General features: G+C 31.7%; 3 protein-coding genes and 1 non-coding gene across 5 annotated transcripts; 3 read left to right on the top strand and 1 right to left on the bottom strand.

Annotated features, from left to right (window-relative positions):
- TRNAA-UGC lies at nt 1-73 on the bottom strand. Its single transcript has one exon. It is a non-coding gene; the product is annotated as a tRNA-Ala (tRNA).
- Nucleotides 74-527: 454 nt separating this feature from the next.
- LOC123906925 (early nodulin-16-like) lies at nt 528-1,524 on the top strand. The gene is made up of 2 exons (XM_045956957.1): nt 528-755; nt 937-1,524. The coding sequence occupies exons 1-2, from the start codon at nt 560-562 to the stop codon at nt 1,362-1,364; spliced, it is 624 nt and encodes a 207-aa protein (XP_045812913.1). The 5' UTR covers nt 528-559; the 3' UTR covers nt 1,365-1,524.
- Nucleotides 1,525-5,936: 4,412 nt separating this feature from the next.
- On the top strand, nt 5,937-6,773 carry LOC123906923 (early nodulin-16-like). Its single transcript, XM_045956955.1, has 2 exons — nt 5,937-6,167; nt 6,260-6,773. Exons 1-2 carry the CDS (start codon nt 5,972-5,974, stop codon nt 6,502-6,504), a joined length of 441 nt encoding a protein of 146 aa, XP_045812911.1. The 5' UTR covers nt 5,937-5,971; the 3' UTR covers nt 6,505-6,773.
- Nucleotides 6,774-9,386: 2,613 nt separating this feature from the next.
- Nucleotides 9,387-16,495, top strand: LOC123906922 (probable cyclic nucleotide-gated ion channel 5). Of its 2 annotated transcripts, none has more exons than XM_045956954.1 (8): nt 9,387-9,701; nt 10,761-10,851; nt 11,182-11,764; nt 12,637-12,849; nt 12,980-13,281; nt 14,315-14,426; nt 14,967-15,203; nt 15,515-16,495. In XM_045956954.1, exons 2-8 carry the CDS (start codon nt 10,790-10,792, stop codon nt 16,208-16,210), a joined length of 2,205 nt encoding a protein of 734 aa, XP_045812910.1. In that variant the 5' UTR covers nt 9,387-9,701; nt 10,761-10,789; the 3' UTR covers nt 16,211-16,495. The 2 variants fall into 2 exon arrangements, with proteins under 2 accessions (XP_045812910.1, XP_045812909.1); XM_045956953.1 differs by having other exon boundaries at nt 9,433-9,701; nt 10,754-10,851.
- The last annotated feature ends 3,494 nt before the right edge of the window (nt 16,496-19,989 follow it).

Genomic DNA, 19,989 nt, shown 5'->3' with positions numbered 1-19,989 from the left:
TGGAGATGCAGGGGATCGAACCCTGTACCTCTCGCATGCAAAGCGAGCGCTCTACCATTTGAGCTACATCCCCATGCATAGTTTATTTTTATTTCCTATAAATTATTTTGACAATGTAATTTAATTAACTTATAACTTTTCAATTTTATCTTTGTTATCGTATTTGAAAAAATTAATATTAATTAAACATATAATTAATTTTATCAAAATACTACAAATTCAATCAGGTAATTTATCTTCTATAAGATATAAGTTAGATTATAAGATATTCGTTATAAGTTCATATGATATAAGTTAACTTAACTAACCGTCGTTATTTTTACCAAATAAAGCGGAAATTGGCTTAGTTTTCTACTACAATGTATATCAAATAACTTTTTTTCAAGTAATTAAGAAAAGTTAGATTGATATTTTTGCTAGTATTTAGTTTTTATAGATGCATATTTAATAAATTTGAAAATAATACTAATAATAATATATTTGATTGAGTGTTATGTTGTGTTGAATCCTATTTATAGTCTGTCTCTCACACAACTAGTGAGACAAACGAAACAGAGTCATGAATATGGCTTCTTCTTCTTCTCCAATATTGTTCATTATCATTTTCTCAATATTGTCTCTGCTAATTTCATGCTCTGAATCCACAGAGCATGTAGTTGGAGACGGTGTATTTGTTTGGAAGGTTCCTCTTTCATCACCAGATGCACTCACTCTATGGTCCTCTTCTCACAATTTCACAATTGGCGATACTATCGGTAAATAAACTATAACTGCTATACATTTATTTTTTACTTCACAAATGTTAACTTTATGTAGCGTTACATTACGAGTCATGACCAGTGTGGTAGCACGCGTCTATTACTAGTAATTATTTAATGTTTATTACTTGCAATTTTCTTTGTTGATTATTAACATTGATCAATTGCACATGTATAGTTTTTCAGTACAATATCTTCAGAGAATCAGTGCGTGAAGTGATGAATGAGCATGACTTTATAAAGTGTAATACAAAGGGACCATATATAAGTTTGAGGCACAATGGAAATACTAAGGTGGTGCTTGATAAACCAGGAGTACACTATTTCATGAGTGGATGGAAAGGTCATTGCAAGAGGGGATTAAAGTTAGCTGTTGTTGTCATGTCTCCTACACCGTCTTATTTACCTTCACCGGCTCTGGTGCGGCCGGCATTAACACTGCCTCAGTCTTCGACTGAGTCATTGTCAATGTCACCCTCACCATCGCCTTCACCTTCACCGTCACCGTCACCAAATTTATCCGGAAGTAAAGGTGGTGCTATTGGCTGTGGATTCATTATATGGTTGGGGATTTCATTGATTACTATGATGATGTTGTTAATTTAACATGTTATATGTATTTGCTTAGATGAGTCCCTAAGCATACATAAATATATGCAATGTTATTTGTGTATGTTGGTTAAAGTCAATGACATTTTCATTTTGCCTTGTGTTTTTATAATTTTTCATAGATATTAATAAAGTTTTGTTGTTAGTTTCTTGTTAATGAGAATGAATTCGCCCATGAACTTAGTTTATCTTTAAGTGTTCATTCTTCACGTTTTACTCAAAACTCATTTCGTTAAACTATGAGTTATTATTATTATTATTATTATTGAATCGTTTCTATTCGTGCCAAAGTTCCATTCATTTGTCAAAAAAAAAAGTTCAATTTATCGTTTATTCATTCAACCGTTAAATGGATATTGAAGATGAAATTCTTTTAAGAGGGGAGAATGTAGCAACTTGTTTCCCAAATTAAATTCACTAGAATTTTGACTATCAAGTCATTCTCTTTTATTGTGTATTTCTTAATTTGATGGATTTAGCCCTCTTTAATGGCCAATGCTACGGTGGACCACCTTCACAAGTGGTCCACCGTGGACAAGTGATCTACCGAATATGAATTTTACAAAATTCGTTATTAGATTGAAAGTTTATATCATATAGATCATCTATAAATTTTTTTGAAAATCATTTGATATGTTATTGAGACCCATCAAGATTTACGTTATTTAATAAACCGTTAATCTTGATGTGTCTCAATAACATATAAATGATTTTGAATTTTTCTAAATTTTTATGGATGATCTATATAATCTAAACTTTAAATCCAACGGTGGATTTTGTAAAATTCGTATTCGTTATAATGTTATTCGTGACTGGTCCACCATGAACCACTTGATGAAGTGGTTCATATTAAAATTTACCCTCTTTAATAACTAATGAGGGTAAGATCCCTTCAATAAAATTGTATAGTCGTGTCTCTTATTTTTCAATTGAAATTTGTTTGAGCTTAATATGATGTCTACAACTCTAAATACATTTTTTAGAAGCAACATAACTTAAATGGTGACCTCAATGCATCAACTTGTTAGAACTTGATTCTTCTTAGTGTTCAACTAGAAGTTTGTAGTATTTTCTCTTTAGATCAAGTTATGATCAAAATTTGCACAATACTAATCGGTTAGAGCTTTAATTTAATCGATTAATGTGGAACATAAACGTTTGATTAAACAAAAAGTAGAACATAAATGTAGATTTGAGTGATTTTTACTGTGGAATCAATCTCAAACCTATAATAGTGTATAAAATATGAAATATTACACGCAAGAGCTCGAATGTTTCTAATCTTTTATTTTTCCTTAATCACATTGTAATTACAACTAAGTTAGTAGCTGAGAGAATGTTTTATATTTATCTGTCGTCCTGCCTAAATTTAAATTTGAAATTTTTTATTTTTTTATAATTAAAATGTGCGAGTTTATTCTTAAGCTACTTAACAAAAAAGAAATAAGCTCTTGGATTTTTATTGTCAGAGACATTGTGATGTAACGCTCTGTCTCTACTCTAGAATGAAAAATAAAATAGTTTACGAATATATCCTTTAATTTGTTTAAAACTCATGCAAGAGTCTTGATTATGGCTGATCGTCTCTTAAAACTCATGCAAGAATCTTGATCACGGATTTTTTTTTTCATCCAAAGGATTTGTTTATTTGTTTCATCCAAAGGATTACGAAATCTATTATTTATATGTTTAGGAGTTTCTCTCTCATGGTCTTATTCCTATGTGGCACCATTTCATTGATCCATGTCTTATGTGGCATTCTAATATTTCTCTAATTCCTATGTGGCTAACTATGAAGACCTTTCCAATTTCTCTAATATATGATGATATCATTTTACTTAGAATCTTTGGCTAATTTGGAAATTCAATCATTTCTCAATTATTGTTTATAAATCGAATTTAATGTTCTTCAATTAAATCAGGATATATTCAAATCATTTGATTCATTATATTACATATTAATTCATTAATATATTATTAGTGTCAATCACGTATTATTATTATTATTTTTGTAGCAAAATTTTTGTGTGAATAGTAATTATGCTCTTTATTGACATTAATTAAGTTTTTTTATTTTGAGAAAATCCTCATTGACTTATAAAAAGAAAATTATAATCATGATTAATATCATTTAACAGCAAAAACGTTTTAGTGTCTGGGATCAATATATAGGTATAGTTTTCACCATTATTTATTACATTTTGTTTTTCTTCCATTTTTTTTAAAAGGTATAGCACACTTTTTTTTTTTCTGTTCACTTACTTATTTTCACGTTTATATTGTTCTACTCTAATCATTTTTGTACACTTTTTTTTTTGTTTCAGCTAACATTTAAAGGTACTCTCTTTCTCTATTCGTCTATTTTGTGTGAGTAGTATATTTCATTTTCATCTGCTTCATTGTTGGCTTATTTTTGTACTACTGTTTTTATACATCTCTATGACCAATAAAATACTATGAGCACTTATTTATGAATTTATTGAGCACTTATTTATGAATTTATTTTCTACGCAGATTAGACTATTTACAATGCATATGTCCTTAATATAGATAATTTTGTTTTGTTGATTGTAATTTTTTTTGTTGATTATAATTGTTTTCATTGTATATTGCAGATTCATGATCCTTGCAAATATTTGTGATCTTTGCATGTTAGAGACAAAAATTACAACACAATATTCACGTGTACAGCCGCATCGTAACCGCACCACAACCGCATCAGACATTTTCGACGATGTTGGTTCAAATTTTCTCACAAAAAAATAAAATTTATGACCTTTAAATCATAATTTGTGTCAAATCTAATGAAAAATCTTACTTTTAACCATCTCTCAACCGTGTATTTTAAGCACATTCAAATTAGTGTTTATGGAATAAACTAAGACTATGCAATGATGAATAAATAATATAGTTACATAGTAGTTTCATTTTATATAGCTTGTGAAATGTCAAAATGATTTCACGCCGCAATAGCCGCATTGCGCGTTGCAGCGACCGTAATGACCGCATTCGCAACAACCGCAACCACATCCATGACCGCAACCACAATTTAAAACCTTGACATAGACTAAAAAGATGGTTTAACTTTTTCATGATGACTAAATTGGATCCTTTATTAAAGGAATTGTGTCTTTTTTTTTTTATATCAGAAGAAATTATGTCTTTACTCTAATAACTTTTTAACAATTATATTTATTCAATTCAATATAATGACTTATTTATGCATTGACCATATTTAAACTTTCTATGAATAAGATCATCATATTAAAATTCAAATTTCATATAATATTAGTGCAATAAAAATAGGGAATATGCTTAACTGTATTATAGTAATTATTGTAATACATTAGATGTTAATACATGTCAAAATGCATTTGAATATTCATATGTTGTATATCAATCAAATAAATCACTTGATACCAGAATTAACCCCGAATCAAATTAAACTGGCTGTGAAAACAGAAAAAGAAAGAAATAATTTAGTGCTTTTTTCTGCAATTTATAGAATTCTTTCTTTTGATGTTCAAAAAAATATGTGTAGATCCACATTATTTGTAGTGTTTACTATTATATAGTACAAAGTTTCCACATCTGTTGCTTGACAAAAAAACCATGAACATGTTTATGAATAAAGAAGGCCAGAAAACACTATTTTTTTTAACACTTTCAATTACTCAGCTCGCTCTTTAAGTGAGTGACACTCATGAGAGTCTCACCACTATATATAGAATATATTAAGAAAATGTTATTAACATTCTTCTCAATTTTATTTTCTAAACAAGAGAATCATTTAAAAATATGGTCACGGGGAGGTTGATCTTCATCTGAAAAATAATATAGAATTTATTTATTCAATTTGTTATGTTCATGAGATCCTTGCATTGTAGTAAAGACCAGTGAAGATGGCTACAAGAGAGAAAATAACACGTTGATCGGAAATGGAGAGTGGATGAGTTTCACTCTTCGTCAGACCATTCCGCCCTTCCCCTTTAAAATCTCTAAAATCTGTATCATTTTTCATATTTAGATAAATTACATTGAATATATCAAATAAATTTTGTTAATTAATAAATCAAAAAATATTATTATTAATATTTTAATATTTTTCAATGAAAATTAACCCGTGCATTGCACGGCTCAGTTATACTAGTATTCACTTAAAACTCATGCAAGAATCTTAAGGCTATATGGCTCGCCAGTTTAACAAAAAAATTGTGTTACTTCCATAATTGCCAAGTGCCATATTCACTAAAATTATAAATAAAAAACTCAAATGTTAGTTGGTTCAGTTGTGATTGGCGCTGTACTTGGTAGGGAGGACCACGGTTCGATCCCCACAACTGTATTTGGGAGGAGACTGAAATCACTTGATGCCAGAACTCGCCCCGAACTCTGGACTACTAGGGGCCCCATTCCTCTAGAAACTAGAGGGTAAAAAAAAAAAAAATAATTGCTAATTAAGTGGCTCCTATACATTATCAACTACTACCAATTTTCACCATCCCTTGCCACTACTTTAACAGTAATAATAATAACATTAATTTTCAATTTAATTAATTAGTGCACATTACATATATATTGTGTTCAAACGAAACAGAGCTGGCATGAAAATTATGGTTTCTTCTTCTTCAATATTGTTGATTACCATTTTCTCAATTGGGCTTCTAATTTCATGCTCCGAATCCAAAGAATATATAGTTGGAGACGGTAAAAAATCATGGAGGTTTCCTCTTCCATCATTTCATGCATTCACCAACTGGGCCTCTACTCATCACCAATTCACAATTGGCGATACAATCGGTAATATATATATATAAACTACTTTCGGTCCTTTTTATAAAAAACAATTAAATTATATATATATAAGTTTGATCGCACGTGTATATTTACAGTGTTTGAGTACGATAGAACTAAAGAATCGGTGCATGAAGTTGATGAGCATGACTATATAAAGTGTAATACAAGGGGACATAATAACGACAGGTACTACGGCGGTAATACAAAGATAGTGCTTGATAGATTAGGAGTAAGATATTTCATAAGTGGAAGAAAGGGTCATTGCAAAATGGGATTAAAGGTAGCGGTCATAACTGTAATGCCTTCGTCTTCTCCTCCGTCACCTTCACCATCGCCATGACTACTGTCACCCTCGCCTTTTCCACCACCAGCGCCAAATTCATTGAGTACGTAGTAGTAAAGGTGGTGCATTGGTCGAGGAGGATTCATCGTGAGGTTGAGGATTTTAATTTATTGGCTATGATATGATGATGTTCTTAATTTGAATGTTTCCTAAGCTTTGTGATTACATACATAAAAATGCAATATTTGTGTGTGGTCAAAGTCAAACACATTCTCGTTTTGCTTTCGTGTTTTATTAATTTTCATTTTATTAATTTGTTTTTTTTTTTTGAAATTACAATAAGTTGACGAAATTGAAACAAAATTTGAAGGTCAAGGAGAACATAAGAACGTGTCAAATGTCAAAGAATCCAATTATAGAAGCTACATTTGTAGAGAAGTCATTATTTTTCGCCTATCATTTCTTCTAACCACTCCCATTTCCTTCTCTTTCTTCTATCAATATTCAATACTTCCACAATTAAGCATCAAAATATCAAACACTAGAAGAAGAGAAATTGAAAATAATATTTGAAATTGAGAAAAGTAAAGTGATAAATTATGGCAGGATCTGGAAATAATCAAGCAATGAAAGATTCACCACCTAGACCACATTCAACAGATGTACTTCACCAACGTAAGAAAGCACCATTTTGTCCAATGAGAATGGCCATAGGAGGTTTTGCAGCAATATCTGTGTTAGGTTATTTTGTTTTGTACGCTAATAAGAAGCCTGAAGCATCAGCTTTGGATGTTGCTAAGGTTTCTTCTGGGATGGCTCATCCAGATAATACACATCCTCGTAATTAGTTCATTAATTAAATCATCAACCATAAACATAGTTATTCATTCATTATACTCCTATAGTGTCTTTTTTTTCTTTCTTAAAGCTCATTAATCATTATAGCATCTTATTATGTTGCACTATTGTTTCCTCTAGCTATCTTAATTATCTTTATTTTTCAATGTACTTGTTTAATTAATTGAGATCATTATTGAAGTGGTCGGGGTTCGAATCCGAATTCTACGTTTCTTCACATTTAAATGTGTGAATTAATCTTGTCATTAAACTACTTGACGAAAAAAATTGAGTACATCCATCATTGTATATTTAATTATGCCTGCAATGATAAGTATCAACAATTACATCACATGGAGTGGTCGGAATTCAAATTCATAGTCGTTCCGATAAAATCATTAAACAACAAGTTACAATACATATTATTTGAGGGATCGAAATTCGAAATTACCTACTTTTCCACCTTTCAAACAACTTCTAATTTCTAAACATGTGGTGTAATTGGTCAATCCTGATACCGTTTGTTTATCGTTGATTTGTGTTCCAGAACTTCAAAAAAGAATTTGTAACCAAAAGAGATTTAAAACCCTAGATCCTCTTTTCTCCCCCCTAGTCAATGTGTATGTATGGAACAAATTAATTTGATCGTTAGACTTTAGATAAAGGTTTGATAATGCCACTTATTTTTTTAATGCAATTACTATCGTCTAGTTGTAATGTGTGAAAGGGAAATGCACGTCACAAACTTCATTGATAAAGAATTCTATGTATATAGTATATACATATTTCAATTTTATGATGAATGTTATTTTCCTCTGAAATCATGCACTATATATATATGTCAACTCTAAACAATCCTACTACTTGAGTATGAAAAAATAAAAATACTAATATTTTTTTTAATGATCAATCAACACGCTCAATTGCATTAATTTTATTTATTTTTTACTAGAATCAACTTGAAATTTTCTCCATGACCATAATTCAATTGATAAGATATAACATTTTATATGTAGGATTGCGGTACGAATCTCAGATCTCTCACTTATTCATTGCAAAAGGTGAATTTATATCCATTAAACTACTTGACTAAAAAAATCATAATCGGCTTGAAATTTGATGTGGATCCAAAAAGATAATGATTTTTTTTAAAATAAATTTTTATTCCTAAAAATTATAGATTTCAATTTTAATTCTTAAAGATAAAAATCAGATGCTTTCCTCTTTCCAAAAAAATTTCATATTTTTTTTGCTCTGCCTTATGTCCATTGATAATATTAAGTATTAACTATTAACCCTTTGTGTGTCTATATTACCTTCAAAATTATGTCCGTTAAAAAAAACAAAAAAATTAAGAGAACAAAAGCATTCAATTTTTACTTTAAAAGATTAAAATTAGTTATAGTTTTAAGAACAAAAAATTTATTTAACCCTATTTTTAAAATTATATAACAAGAAAGAAACAAAATTGCCGGGTAGAGTATCCCACAAAATCAGCATAAAGTATTCTAATAAATTTGTTTTACACCATATACAAATGTATTTTTTATTACTTTATTTTGTTGACAGAATAAACTAATTTAATTATAAAAAAAGAATAAACTAATTTCATAGTGCAAATGGAAGAATTTGGTATTTCTACTCCAAAAAAACAAAAAGAATTTGGGTATTTCTTAGTCTAAAGTTTTAGGACTTTTACTTGTGGTCCTATTGAGTGAAGAATCTACAGCTACAAGTACAAGTGATATTTTGAGTTTATATTTTCTTTCCTTTTTCCTTGACTCTGATAAATCTCTATGCTTAGAATGTTGTATTCATTGTTGTCACTCCAATAAGAGAAAATTAAGAACAATTTTTGTTGCAAAAAAAGTGACATTGCAAATGAGAGAGACACTTACTATTGGAGAAGCTTAACTAAAAGTCAGCAATATGAACATAATCCAATTTTCGGCTCAAGTAGTCAATCGACTAAAAATTTCATCTTAAAAACGGATAAATGAAATATCCGGATTCGAACATCGACTTTTGCATATATTACATGATATGTCTATCAACTGAATTAAGATCACAAAAACTTATTATACTTTTATGATAATATTATTATTTATTTATTTATATGATTATTATTATTAAGTAAAAAGGAACATTGTAAAAAAGAATGTGCATAATTTAATAGAATTTGTTGGCGTCTAATCAAATTATCTTCAATAATATAATATAATATACTACTACTTTTTGAAATAAAATGAAAAAAGTTGATATTTTAATTTAATTTAACATTTTTATGTGATTTGAGATTAGGATCCCTCTGCTCTGCGTTTCTTCCTCCTTGATATTCGGTGCTTTGCAAAGTTGTCTTAAGATTTTCTGTTTCTTCAGTCACCGGAACTTCAACATCCACTATTTTTCTCTATGAGGTCCGTTTCTTTTCTTTTTCTTTTTCTCAATTTAATTGCTTTCATTTTAATTGAATTTCACAAATTATATAAATTATTTTCGTCCTCGCCGCCGGCGGGTTTTCCGGTGGCTGGAAACTGTCCACCGTCGTTCTTCAGATTACGCTGTGCTCTTATTGTTGAACTGCAAAAACATGACTTCAATTATTTGCATCTGTTGAAATAGAACTAAAATAGATCCATTTTTTTTCTCTTTTATTTTAGATAATTATGAAGGGATATGAAATTGTACTCCATTAATTAACAATTATTACTTCATTAATTTTTCAATTAAATAAAATTACTTCTAAATAATTTTGCACCAAACAATTTTGCACCGGTACATATCCACTTAATATGCCTACCGAAGTACTTCTAAATAATTTTGTACCAAACACAGGCTACCAATTACCAAATAATTTGGCTTTTTTAGCATTTTTTTTTTTTTTTTTTGATTCGCCATATCTTAGTAAATACTAGTAACAATGGTTTGGTACCACTACCAACAATGAATTGGTCCAAGTGGTAGTAAAAAATGAATAGGTCCAAGTGGTAAGGGTTTTAGTCCTCTTAAGTAAGTGGTCAGGAGTTTGTGTGCCCCACAAGTTTTCCGACAGAGATTAGTCACTGTTAAACGGTAGTGGAAACTTCGTAGCAGTAATTTGGTAAGAAAAGAAAAAAAGTAGCAGTAGTTTGGTTTAGAAGTTTAATATTTTTTTTACTAATGTTGTGATGGAAGGAATATGATAGACGTGAAAGTGGCAACTTTAGGTTCATTTTTCTTGTGCAATCAATCCACATTACATAATAGATTTACATATGGGTTTTAACACCTGGAAAAAGTAATAGTGAGCATAAGTTTCTAGAATTGGGCAATGTCATTCTTGAAAGTACACTTTTTCCCCCTTATTTGAATTGGAAATTGTTCCACCGTCTACCATGATGGTTTTAGTAAACATTTGGAATCTGACCATGAAAACAGCAATATTATGAATATTATTGTTCATTGTTTTGATTATTGTTTTGTATGTTAGTCTGCAGGTAGTGCTTCTGTGATCAACTGTTGAAAGATGTTTGATGGCGGTGATTACAAGTCACAGTACATGGGCGGCCAGCGAGAAAATTCTTTTAGGTATCCTATATATTTTTGTTGCAAGGTCATGGTAGATATATGAAGGAGAAGAGAGTAGTGCTAATAATTTTAAGATGCTTCAATGAATATTGTGGATGTAGCTTTTTTTTAGTTTGATTTGATTATTTACTACTTAACTCAGAGTGACCTTGGTGTTAGTGTTACTATGTGCACACATTATTTGGTACAAATTTCCTTATTTATTGATATCTTCTCTGTGCCTTTCTCTGATCTAGAATGAGTTTTCATATTCCTGTTTATGAACTGATAGTTACATTACCTTAGTTTATGAACTGACATCTTTCTATGCATTCTGTTCATTTTTTCTAGGTGGGATGTCTTGGATTCTAGGCTATCATCATCTTCTGATGTCAGAGTCACCAAATCTGGATTTAGTATTGATAAATTAAGCCATGGTGGTCATAGAAGCAGCACAACCTCTAGGTCTTTTAAAAAAGGAATGAGGAGGGGGTCTGAAGGACTGAAGTCAATTGGTCGATCACTTGGACTTGGGGTATCTAGGGCGGTGTTTCCAGAAGATCTTAAAGTGTCTGAAAAGAAGATATTTGATCCCCAAGACAAATTTTTACTCTTTTGGAATAAGTTATTTGTTATCTCATGCATTTTATCTGTGTCTGTGGATCCACTGTTTTTTTATCTCCCTGTCATCAATGATCAATTACACTGTCTGGGTATAGATCGAAAGTTGGCGACAATAGTCACCACCTTGAGGACAATCATTGATGCTTTCTATCTTATACACATGGCTCTCCAATTTCGTACTGCTTACATTGCTCCATCATCTCGTGTCTTTGGGCGGGGTGAGCTTGTGATAGATTCAGTACAGATAGCCAAGCGATACTTGCGACGATATTTCATCATCGATTTCCTATCGGTGTTGCCGGTACCACAGGTTGAAAAGACTGTTGTACCTTGAATCAATCTCTTTTTGTTAATACTGTATGATGATTTTCTTTGGATTTTATGATCTTTCTGTATTTACAACGTTTACAACTCTGTTATCTTTCACTTTGGATTTCCTTAAGATATTATCTTCGCTGCAATCCTTTCTTGGTTCTTTTTGTGTTTGGATCAAGGCTTGATTTGGAAATTGCCCCAATGGAAGGTCTTTATTGTTAATACTTTTTTTTGGTGGGGGGGGTGAAGTAAGAGACTTCACTAAATTACTACAGAGAAGAAAGAACGAGCACAATAAAAATGGTGGATAAAATATCCTGCTTTGCAATACCACAGCAAATAGGCAACACTGTCATCATTAATCAATACAATAAAGCTCTTCAATCTCATATCTGTTTTATTTGGTTTGAAACTATTGAACTTGGGGCTTATCTTATAATTTTTCTAATATGGATTTTGTTTATACTTTTATGAATGCTGCTTCTTTTTTTGTTTTAAGTTCTCCTATTTTTAGATCAGTTATGTTTGTTAGCTGGAATGTGTGCTACAAAAATTAGGTGAAAATGATATTTTTTGGGTGGATTGGATATACTGAACCCTTATATTGGGAATGCAATATTGACATCCAAGTATGTTCAAATTATTTATACTTTGTATTCTGTTACAATTTGCTACTGCTTAGTCCACATTGACATTCACTATCATGTTCAAAAACACTTCTTTATGACTACTCATTGGGCATCCGCATCTAAAATCACAACAGTTATTGTATAAGTCTAACGCATGTCCTTATTGCTACTGTACCTTTAAGGAGTATAAGAAAACTAAACGCTGGCTTTTGTTTTCTTTTTACATTCTTATATTCAGATTGTTGTTTGGAGATTTCTTCAGAGGTCAAAAAGTTCAGATGTACTAGCAACAAAGCAGGCCTTGCTGTTCATTATCTTGCTTCAGTATGTTCCTAGATTTCTTCGAATGGTACCGTTAACCTCAGAGCTTAAGAGAACAGCTGGTGTCTTTGCTGAAACTGCATGGGCAGGTGCTGCATATTATTTGATGTTATACATGCTTGCCAGTCATGTAAGTGGTTTTTATTTGAGTTATATAAAATCGCACTAGCTATGCTATTATTCTTGCTATCTAGCCCTATGGCGCGCCAACTTTGCCACTAATTTATTTTGGGTTTCTTTCCATCAATGATTATTTGCAGATAGTTGGTTCTTTTTGGTACTTGTTAGCTATTGAACGCAATGACTCGTGCTGGCAGAAGGCTTGCAGTGACAATGGGTGCAAAAAAAACTACCTGTATTGTGAGAACCAGCATACGGAAGGTTACAGTGCCTGGCAAAATAAAAGCAAAGATATTTTTAAGTCAAAGTGCTCTGTAGATGATAAACCTCCACCTTTTGATTATGGTATTTTTACACAAGCCTTGTCATCTGGTATCATTTCATCCAAGACATTCATCTCGAAGTATTGTTATTGTTTATGGTGGGGGCTCCAAAATTTAAGGTAATTAATCTGTTTCTTCTGGATAATTTTGTTGTGCATTATGTAACAGCAATTAGAAAGATCAAAACAACTATGTTCTTTCTGAAGTCTGATATGTATTTACATTTTTGGTTTAGTTCTATTATTTCTAGATTGTTTGAAAAATAATGCATTAAGTTTTGAACAAATTAGATAGAAACATGGTCGATTCTAGTTGTATCAGTGATGTAGTGGGTCCTGGCCCTGGGTAGCTTCAACTTTAATGAGGTCGCACCTCTCGGATGTTGCATGTTATGTCAATGTGGTGTTTTATGACATTGTAATTTTCTTATATACATTGCAAGTGGTCTTATAAAGGTTAGTAGGAAGAAAAAATGAACGTGTCTAAATCATTGAAGAAATTGTATATTTTAGTGACTAGCAAAATTTTGGCATTTCAGAACTTTATCCTCTTTGGTTAGTTATGGAACACCCCATATAAAGTTTGACTTCCTGGTCCAGGATAAAGGTGTGACAGACAAATCGCACTGCAAGGGATTTATTTTATTCGTTGTTAGGGTTTGACGATCTCTCAAAATTTAATTATCTTTTCTCAGGATAAGAGTATATTGGACTGCTCTTTTGGAGCATGATTACCCACCACCACCACTCAAGTGGTCTTATCGTTGAGTACAATTAATGTTATTGATTTTTCTGGAGTTTCTACGTCTAGAATACTGGTCTTATTTTGAGCTAAAAACTCAATACTTTCGAAGTTAGACTACATATTAATATTTTATAGACCATATCGACGATATCTTAGAATTCCTTATAACAGTGATAAGTTCTAAAGCCTGCATTTTTGGGCATGCTTCACATTTTGATCTAAAAAAAATAAAAAATTAGCGTGTAACCTTTTATATTTGAACATATTCCTATCTAGATCCCTAATGTTTGTGCTTTGCATTTTGAGGTGTAGTACAGATGAAATTACTTGCTCTAATGTGACATCTCCCCCTCTCCCTCTTCTCTCTTGATTTCATAGATTATTTAACTTTCATTGACTTCACTGCAGTACCCTTGGTCAGGGGCTTCAGACTAGCACCTATCCTGGGGAAGTTATCTTTTCAATAGCACTTGCCATAGCAGGCCTCATCCTCTTTGCACTTCTGATTGGCAACATGCAGGTATATTTCGAATCATTTAGCTTAACTTATTTTTAAAAACAGAACGGTTGAAGTTTTGTTATTCAGTCTGTCAGCAACACGCTGGATTATATGTGGGCTTGTATTTGTTCTGTGCCAAATATGATGGATACTTAATGTTTGAATTACTCTACATTCATGTTGAAGTCCTAAGAAGCATGGCAGGACTAATATACTGCTTTTGTCATAGACCAATTTTCTTTCCCTCAAGTTTTTGATTTCATGTTGCCTCGTATGATATTTTGAGACATTGTACATTTGAAGCTTATGTATATGATGTTATAAATTATGCATCTTTTGCCACACACATACACATGTTTGTGTTGTAACTGTGTTAGGGTCAATTTATGTGCTTCATAGTTGAGAACTATATGGTTCTGCCTTAAGAATACACATTCATAGGAACACATAGATTGCTTATAAACTATTAAGCTTGTTCTGAATGCTGTTTCTCATTAAAGTATGAAATAGTAGATTGCTTATAAACTATTACTGAGGTTTCTGTATTTCCCATTATTGCAGACATATCTTCAATCCCTTACCCTCAGGCTTGAGGAAATGAGAGTCAAAAGGCGTGATTCAGAACAGTGGATGCATCACCGCTTGCTCCCAAAAGAGCTGAGAGAGCGTGTGAGACGATATGATCAATATAAGTGGTTGGCAACACGTGGTGTAGATGAAGATATTTTAGTTCAGAGTTTACCAAAGGATCTTCGAAGAGATATTAAGCGTCATCTTTGTTTGGCTTTAGTGAGGAGGGTATGCTGTCACAAACACTTAAAAATTAGTGAAACACCAAACCACTCTATCTCAAATGTGTGACTAAAAAGGACTCAACTTTACTCTGATAAAGAAAGAACAAATTTTTTTGCATTAGAAGATTAAAATGCCATTGATCAGTTCCACATTTATGTCGTTGCAGTATATCACATTAAGTTATTATTTGTTGGACTTATTTATAAAACTTTTGAACTTGATCTCTTATTTCTCTCGCATAGATTAGCTTAATCAATTTGCTGTTTGAGCATCTGAATTTGTTAATTCATTAATTGCTTTTCATGGATTTGTAGGTTCCACTATTTGAGAGTATGGATGAGAGATTGCTTGATGCCATATGTGAGAGACTGAAACCATGTTTATTTACAGAAAGTACTTATATTGTTCGGGAAGGAGATCCAGTCGATGAGATGCTTTTCATCATACGTGGACGCCTTGAGAGTGTAACCACGGATGGTGGGAGGAGTGGCTTTTTCAACCGCGGTTTTCTAAAAGAGGCTGACTTCTGTGGGGAGGAGCTTTTAACCTGGGCCCTAGACCCCAAATCTGGTTCTAATCTTCCATCTTCTACTCGAACAGTTAAGGCATTAACAGAGGTTGAAACATTTGCCTTAACTGCCGATGAGCTGAAATTTGTTGCCAGTCAGTTTAGGCGTCTTCACAGTAGACAGGTTCAACACACTTTTCGTTTTTACTCTCAGCAATGGAGAACTTGGGCTGCATGCTTTATTCAAGCAGCATGGCGTCGATATTGCAAAAAGAAAATTATGAAGCTTCGTCAAAAGGAAGAAGAAGCAGATGAGTCAGAAGGAACTCATGGCAACACTGGTGGTAGTTCCTCCAGCCTTGGTGCTGCCTTATTAGTCTCAAAGTTTGCCGCGCACACTCTCCGTGGTGTACACCGCAATAGACTTGCCAAGACTGCTAGGGAATTGGTGAAATTACAGAAACCCCCCGAGCCTGACTTTACAGCAGATGATGCAGACTAAAATTTCCATGTGTAACTGCACTTGAAATTCTTGTTTTCATTTTACTATTATGACTGAACTTGTGAAGAAAGGTCAAAAGCAATATGTATCATACAATTGTTAAGGTTGTAGTTGCGAGGATTTCTAGAGTTTTTGCATTGTTTCCTTTGTAAATAATTGTATTATAGTATACATAAAGGCTAACTGGCTGTCATATTAGGTGTTGACACCAGCATGTAACCGATTTGCCGTTGTCAATTGTATTATTAAAATCATCGATTGGAACTTTGGAAGAATTAAGGTTGATTTTATTTAGCAGTCAGTGAATATGCCACCTAGTTTCAAACATATTTTGCACATCAATATCAGTTGACAACAGTGAAGCACAAACACGACGGATTTGGATACGGGTATCGGATACGTAGATACGATAGATACCAAATCATTAAAGTTTAGATTGTTAAGTAATAATAGAACATAAATCATGTTTGATACTTTTAGTGTTGATTGATCTTACTACATACAGTATATTATATGTTTTCATCCATTTACTACTATTATAAAGGATAGTAGTAAATCTCATTGAAATATGCATACTATTATAACGGTCTAGTAGTGATTGACAATAGACTTAGTAGGGAGGATCACGGTTCGATCTCTCGTAACTGTGATCAGAAGAAGGTTGAATTGAAATCATTTGATGTCAGAACTGACCCTCGAAACAGATTAGGCAGTCTAGTGCCAAAAATAAAAAAAAATAATAATAATAACATACTATACTAATGGTGTAAGAAATAATTAAAAATAACAGTGGTATAATATAATATTATAATGGTCATTTAAACATAATTTTTATTGTAAATATATGTTTCCATAATCAATATTTTCTCTTGTAAAATTTGCCAAATAAAAAAAATTCTCTTGTAAAAAAAGAGATAGGTAATACAATACACGTAACTTTTTTTTTTGTTAATTTGTAAATAATTTGCAGAAACCAATTTACATATGTAGAAGTGAATTGTAAAGGACCAGGGGCCAATAATAGGGAACGTGTCTCTTGGATGAGAAAATACCTTACTCGTTCAGAACAAAATCGATATTCTTTATCAACTTTCACAAATAATGATGGATGGATTGCCAACATACCACCTACAATAAATTTGTAATATAATATTTAATAATAATGTTGCATTTTTTGTTTTGAAGAACATGATGAATTATCTCATGTGCTCTTTTTCTCGAAAGTTATGGAAGCGGATTTTTAAATGGATGAATGTGGATTTTATCTCTTTTGATGACGGATGGAAATATTTTTCCTCTTTTGGAGTTTTATTGAAAAATAAGAAATATGAAAAAGCTCGTCACATTATTTGATTGGCCACCACTTGGTGTATATGGCATGCGTGTAACAATGTGGTATTTAGAGGAGAAGTTATTGAATGGAAAGCCATAAAAGACAAGATTATTCATATTTCATGATTTTGGTTTATGGTGACGTTTAGCCCGCACAAAAACATGTATTGGTTTATCTTGGACTCATCAATTTTAACCATTGATTTACTATGATATACAAACTTTATGGTAGTCCATTTACACACTATCACTCATTTTGATAATACAAGTTTTTTTTTTGTTTACGAACAAAATAAGATTTAATATGAAGTGTGTGGAATATGACTATGAAATGGGTTTCATGGAAGAAAAAATTTATTTTTTTAATGCAGATGAAGAAAACAGTATACCAACTTTGTCACGACCCAATCTCGGATCATGACCGGCGCACAAACTAACACTAACTCATCATATTTCTAGCTCATGCAAGCCTAATACACTAGCTGTAACCTATACACTATAACAAATATACTTATTTAAAATATAGTTACTGAAATTATAGCTCGACAGGGAGGCTCTCTGATCCTACGTATCCCTAAACGAGTAGGGAATCAGAGCCACGTAGTTCTCTAAGTGTTGGTTAACTATCAACAAAATATATTAAAAAAAACTATCTCATTTCATTATGTACACAAAGACCACATTATCTCTTCGTTGTGGCGAACGGATACCACCTATACCACATTATCTCTTCGTTGTGGCGAACGGACACCTATACCACATTATCTCTTCGTTATGGCGAACGGATATCTATACCACATTATCTCTTCGTTGTGGCGAACGAATATCTACTTAAAAATATACTATGAACAAAGAGAGATATAGAGATGAGAGACAAATGGAAGAAGAGATAGTGATTGTGTGTGGATGCACTACCATAAAATCTGTATATGTAAAAATTGATGAGTCCAAAATGGACCAATATATTTAAGAGTCCAGCTTATACGGAACCTTAGTTTATATGTAAAATAGCTAGTAAGTCTTCTTGCGTTTTTTCAGATTGGTATAAGGATACATTAAAATGCATTATTAGCATGTAATGGTCCCTATAAGAATTGTAAGAATTGAGTACCCCTTGTACTCCTTATAATTCAATTTTTACTTATAAAAAAAATGTAATAATCTTACGTTAGCAATCTTGTAATCAAGTTTTAATAATGAATGTTTATTTGTAGTCAAAATATATTGAAATATGTAAAGTCAATTTCTTAAGAGTATAAAAAACTTTACAAACTCAACCAAGAAGAATCTTCAACCTTCCATGTCATATCAAGAAAGTGTGGTTAAATGGGATGACGTGGCGAAAAACATGATTGTGATTAATTGACCGTGTAAATGCCATAATGGTAATTTAAACATAATTTTCATTGTAAATATATATATTTCCATAATCTATATTTTCCCTTATAAAAGAAAAATAGTAATACGGTACATATAACTTTTCAAATGTATATTGAGCCAATAATAATATATTTGTATTACAATTATTATTCACTCAAGATCAACTACGTAAAATGGGGTTGCTTCCTCCACAAATGTTTTTCTCTCTAATCATGATGATCATGTTCATTAATCTTAGTAATGGCCAACATTGTGGTGGAAGTCATATCCAAAAAATTGTGACTGTTGACCAACAAAACGGAAAGGGGGATCATCAAACAATTTCCGGTGTCATTAAGTCTATAGACACAAATAACAATGGTTTAAGATTCACATAAATCTTGGAATCCACTAGTAAGTTCAACTCATGTTATTTTTTTTAATATATATGATATTTGACATTAAAAAAAGATTGCATGAAACTAGTAATAGACATGTACTACCGCACATGTCCTAACGTTACGTCTATATTTTTTTATTATTATGTTTTGAAACGTTAAAATTGTATAGTGAAAAGATTGAAATTCCCAGTTCGAAGTCATGTGTTATTTTAGAACGATTCGGTAGTAATACTACAAAAATTACTTCCGGGCAAAGTGAAGTACGTCCATTAAGATGGAACCCTACATTTAGTTCATCATCAAATAATGTCATTGTGAGTGGAATTAACTTCCAGGTAAAATCAACATATATTACTACTAGTTAATTTGATGATATCTCCAAATTGTTTTTAATTACTAGCTACCAATATATTGTTGTATAATTTCCAGAAACCAGTTCAAAGATGAGGCCTACTCTACCCTTCATAATTTAGGGTATTTACACATCAACCAATGAGAACAAGCCACATAAGTATATTGGCACGTGGTACCCACAACTAACTTGTAACCAACTTTTATTTCATATGACTTGTTCTCATTAGTTGAGGGGTAAATACCCTCAAATTATGATGAAGGGGTAATTTAGAATAAACTTAAATAAAAACTATTTTTGTGAAGGAAAAATTAAAATTAGCAGTAGATCACAAC

Source organism: Trifolium pratense, linkage group LG2, assembly GCF_020283565.1.
Source record: "Trifolium pratense cultivar HEN17-A07 linkage group LG2, ARS_RC_1.1, whole genome shotgun sequence".
Lineage (NCBI taxonomy): Eukaryota > Viridiplantae > Streptophyta > Magnoliopsida > Fabales > Fabaceae > Trifolium > Trifolium pratense.
This window is presented reverse-complemented; position numbering and strand designations above follow the sequence as displayed.

What these genes read in the sequence shown, in the direction of transcription:
- LOC123906923 (XM_045956955.1), top strand. Translation starts at nt 5,972, where the DNA reads ATGAAAATTATGGTTTCTTCTTCTTCAATATTGTTGATTACCATTTTC. An exon ending in CACAATTGGCGATACAATCG is followed by an intron (nt 6,168 to 6,259) that starts GTAATATATATA and finishes GTATATTTACAG; the next exon opens with TGTTTGAGTACGATAGAACT.
- LOC123906922 (XM_045956954.1), top strand. Translation starts at nt 10,790, where the DNA reads ATGTTTGATGGCGGTGATTACAAGTCACAGTACATGGGCGGCCAGCGA. An exon ending in CAGCGAGAAAATTCTTTTAG is followed by an intron (nt 10,852 to 11,181) that starts GTATCCTATATA and finishes CATTTTTTCTAG; the next exon opens with GTGGGATGTCTTGGATTCTA. An exon ending in TATACATGCTTGCCAGTCAT is followed by an intron (nt 12,850 to 12,979) that starts GTAAGTGGTTTT and finishes GATTATTTGCAG; the next exon opens with ATAGTTGGTTCTTTTTGGTA.
- LOC123906925 (XM_045956957.1), top strand. Translation starts at nt 560, where the DNA reads ATGAATATGGCTTCTTCTTCTTCTCCAATATTGTTCATTATCATTTTC. An exon ending in CACAATTGGCGATACTATCG is followed by an intron (nt 756 to 936) that starts GTAAATAAACTA and finishes GCACATGTATAG; the next exon opens with TTTTTCAGTACAATATCTTC.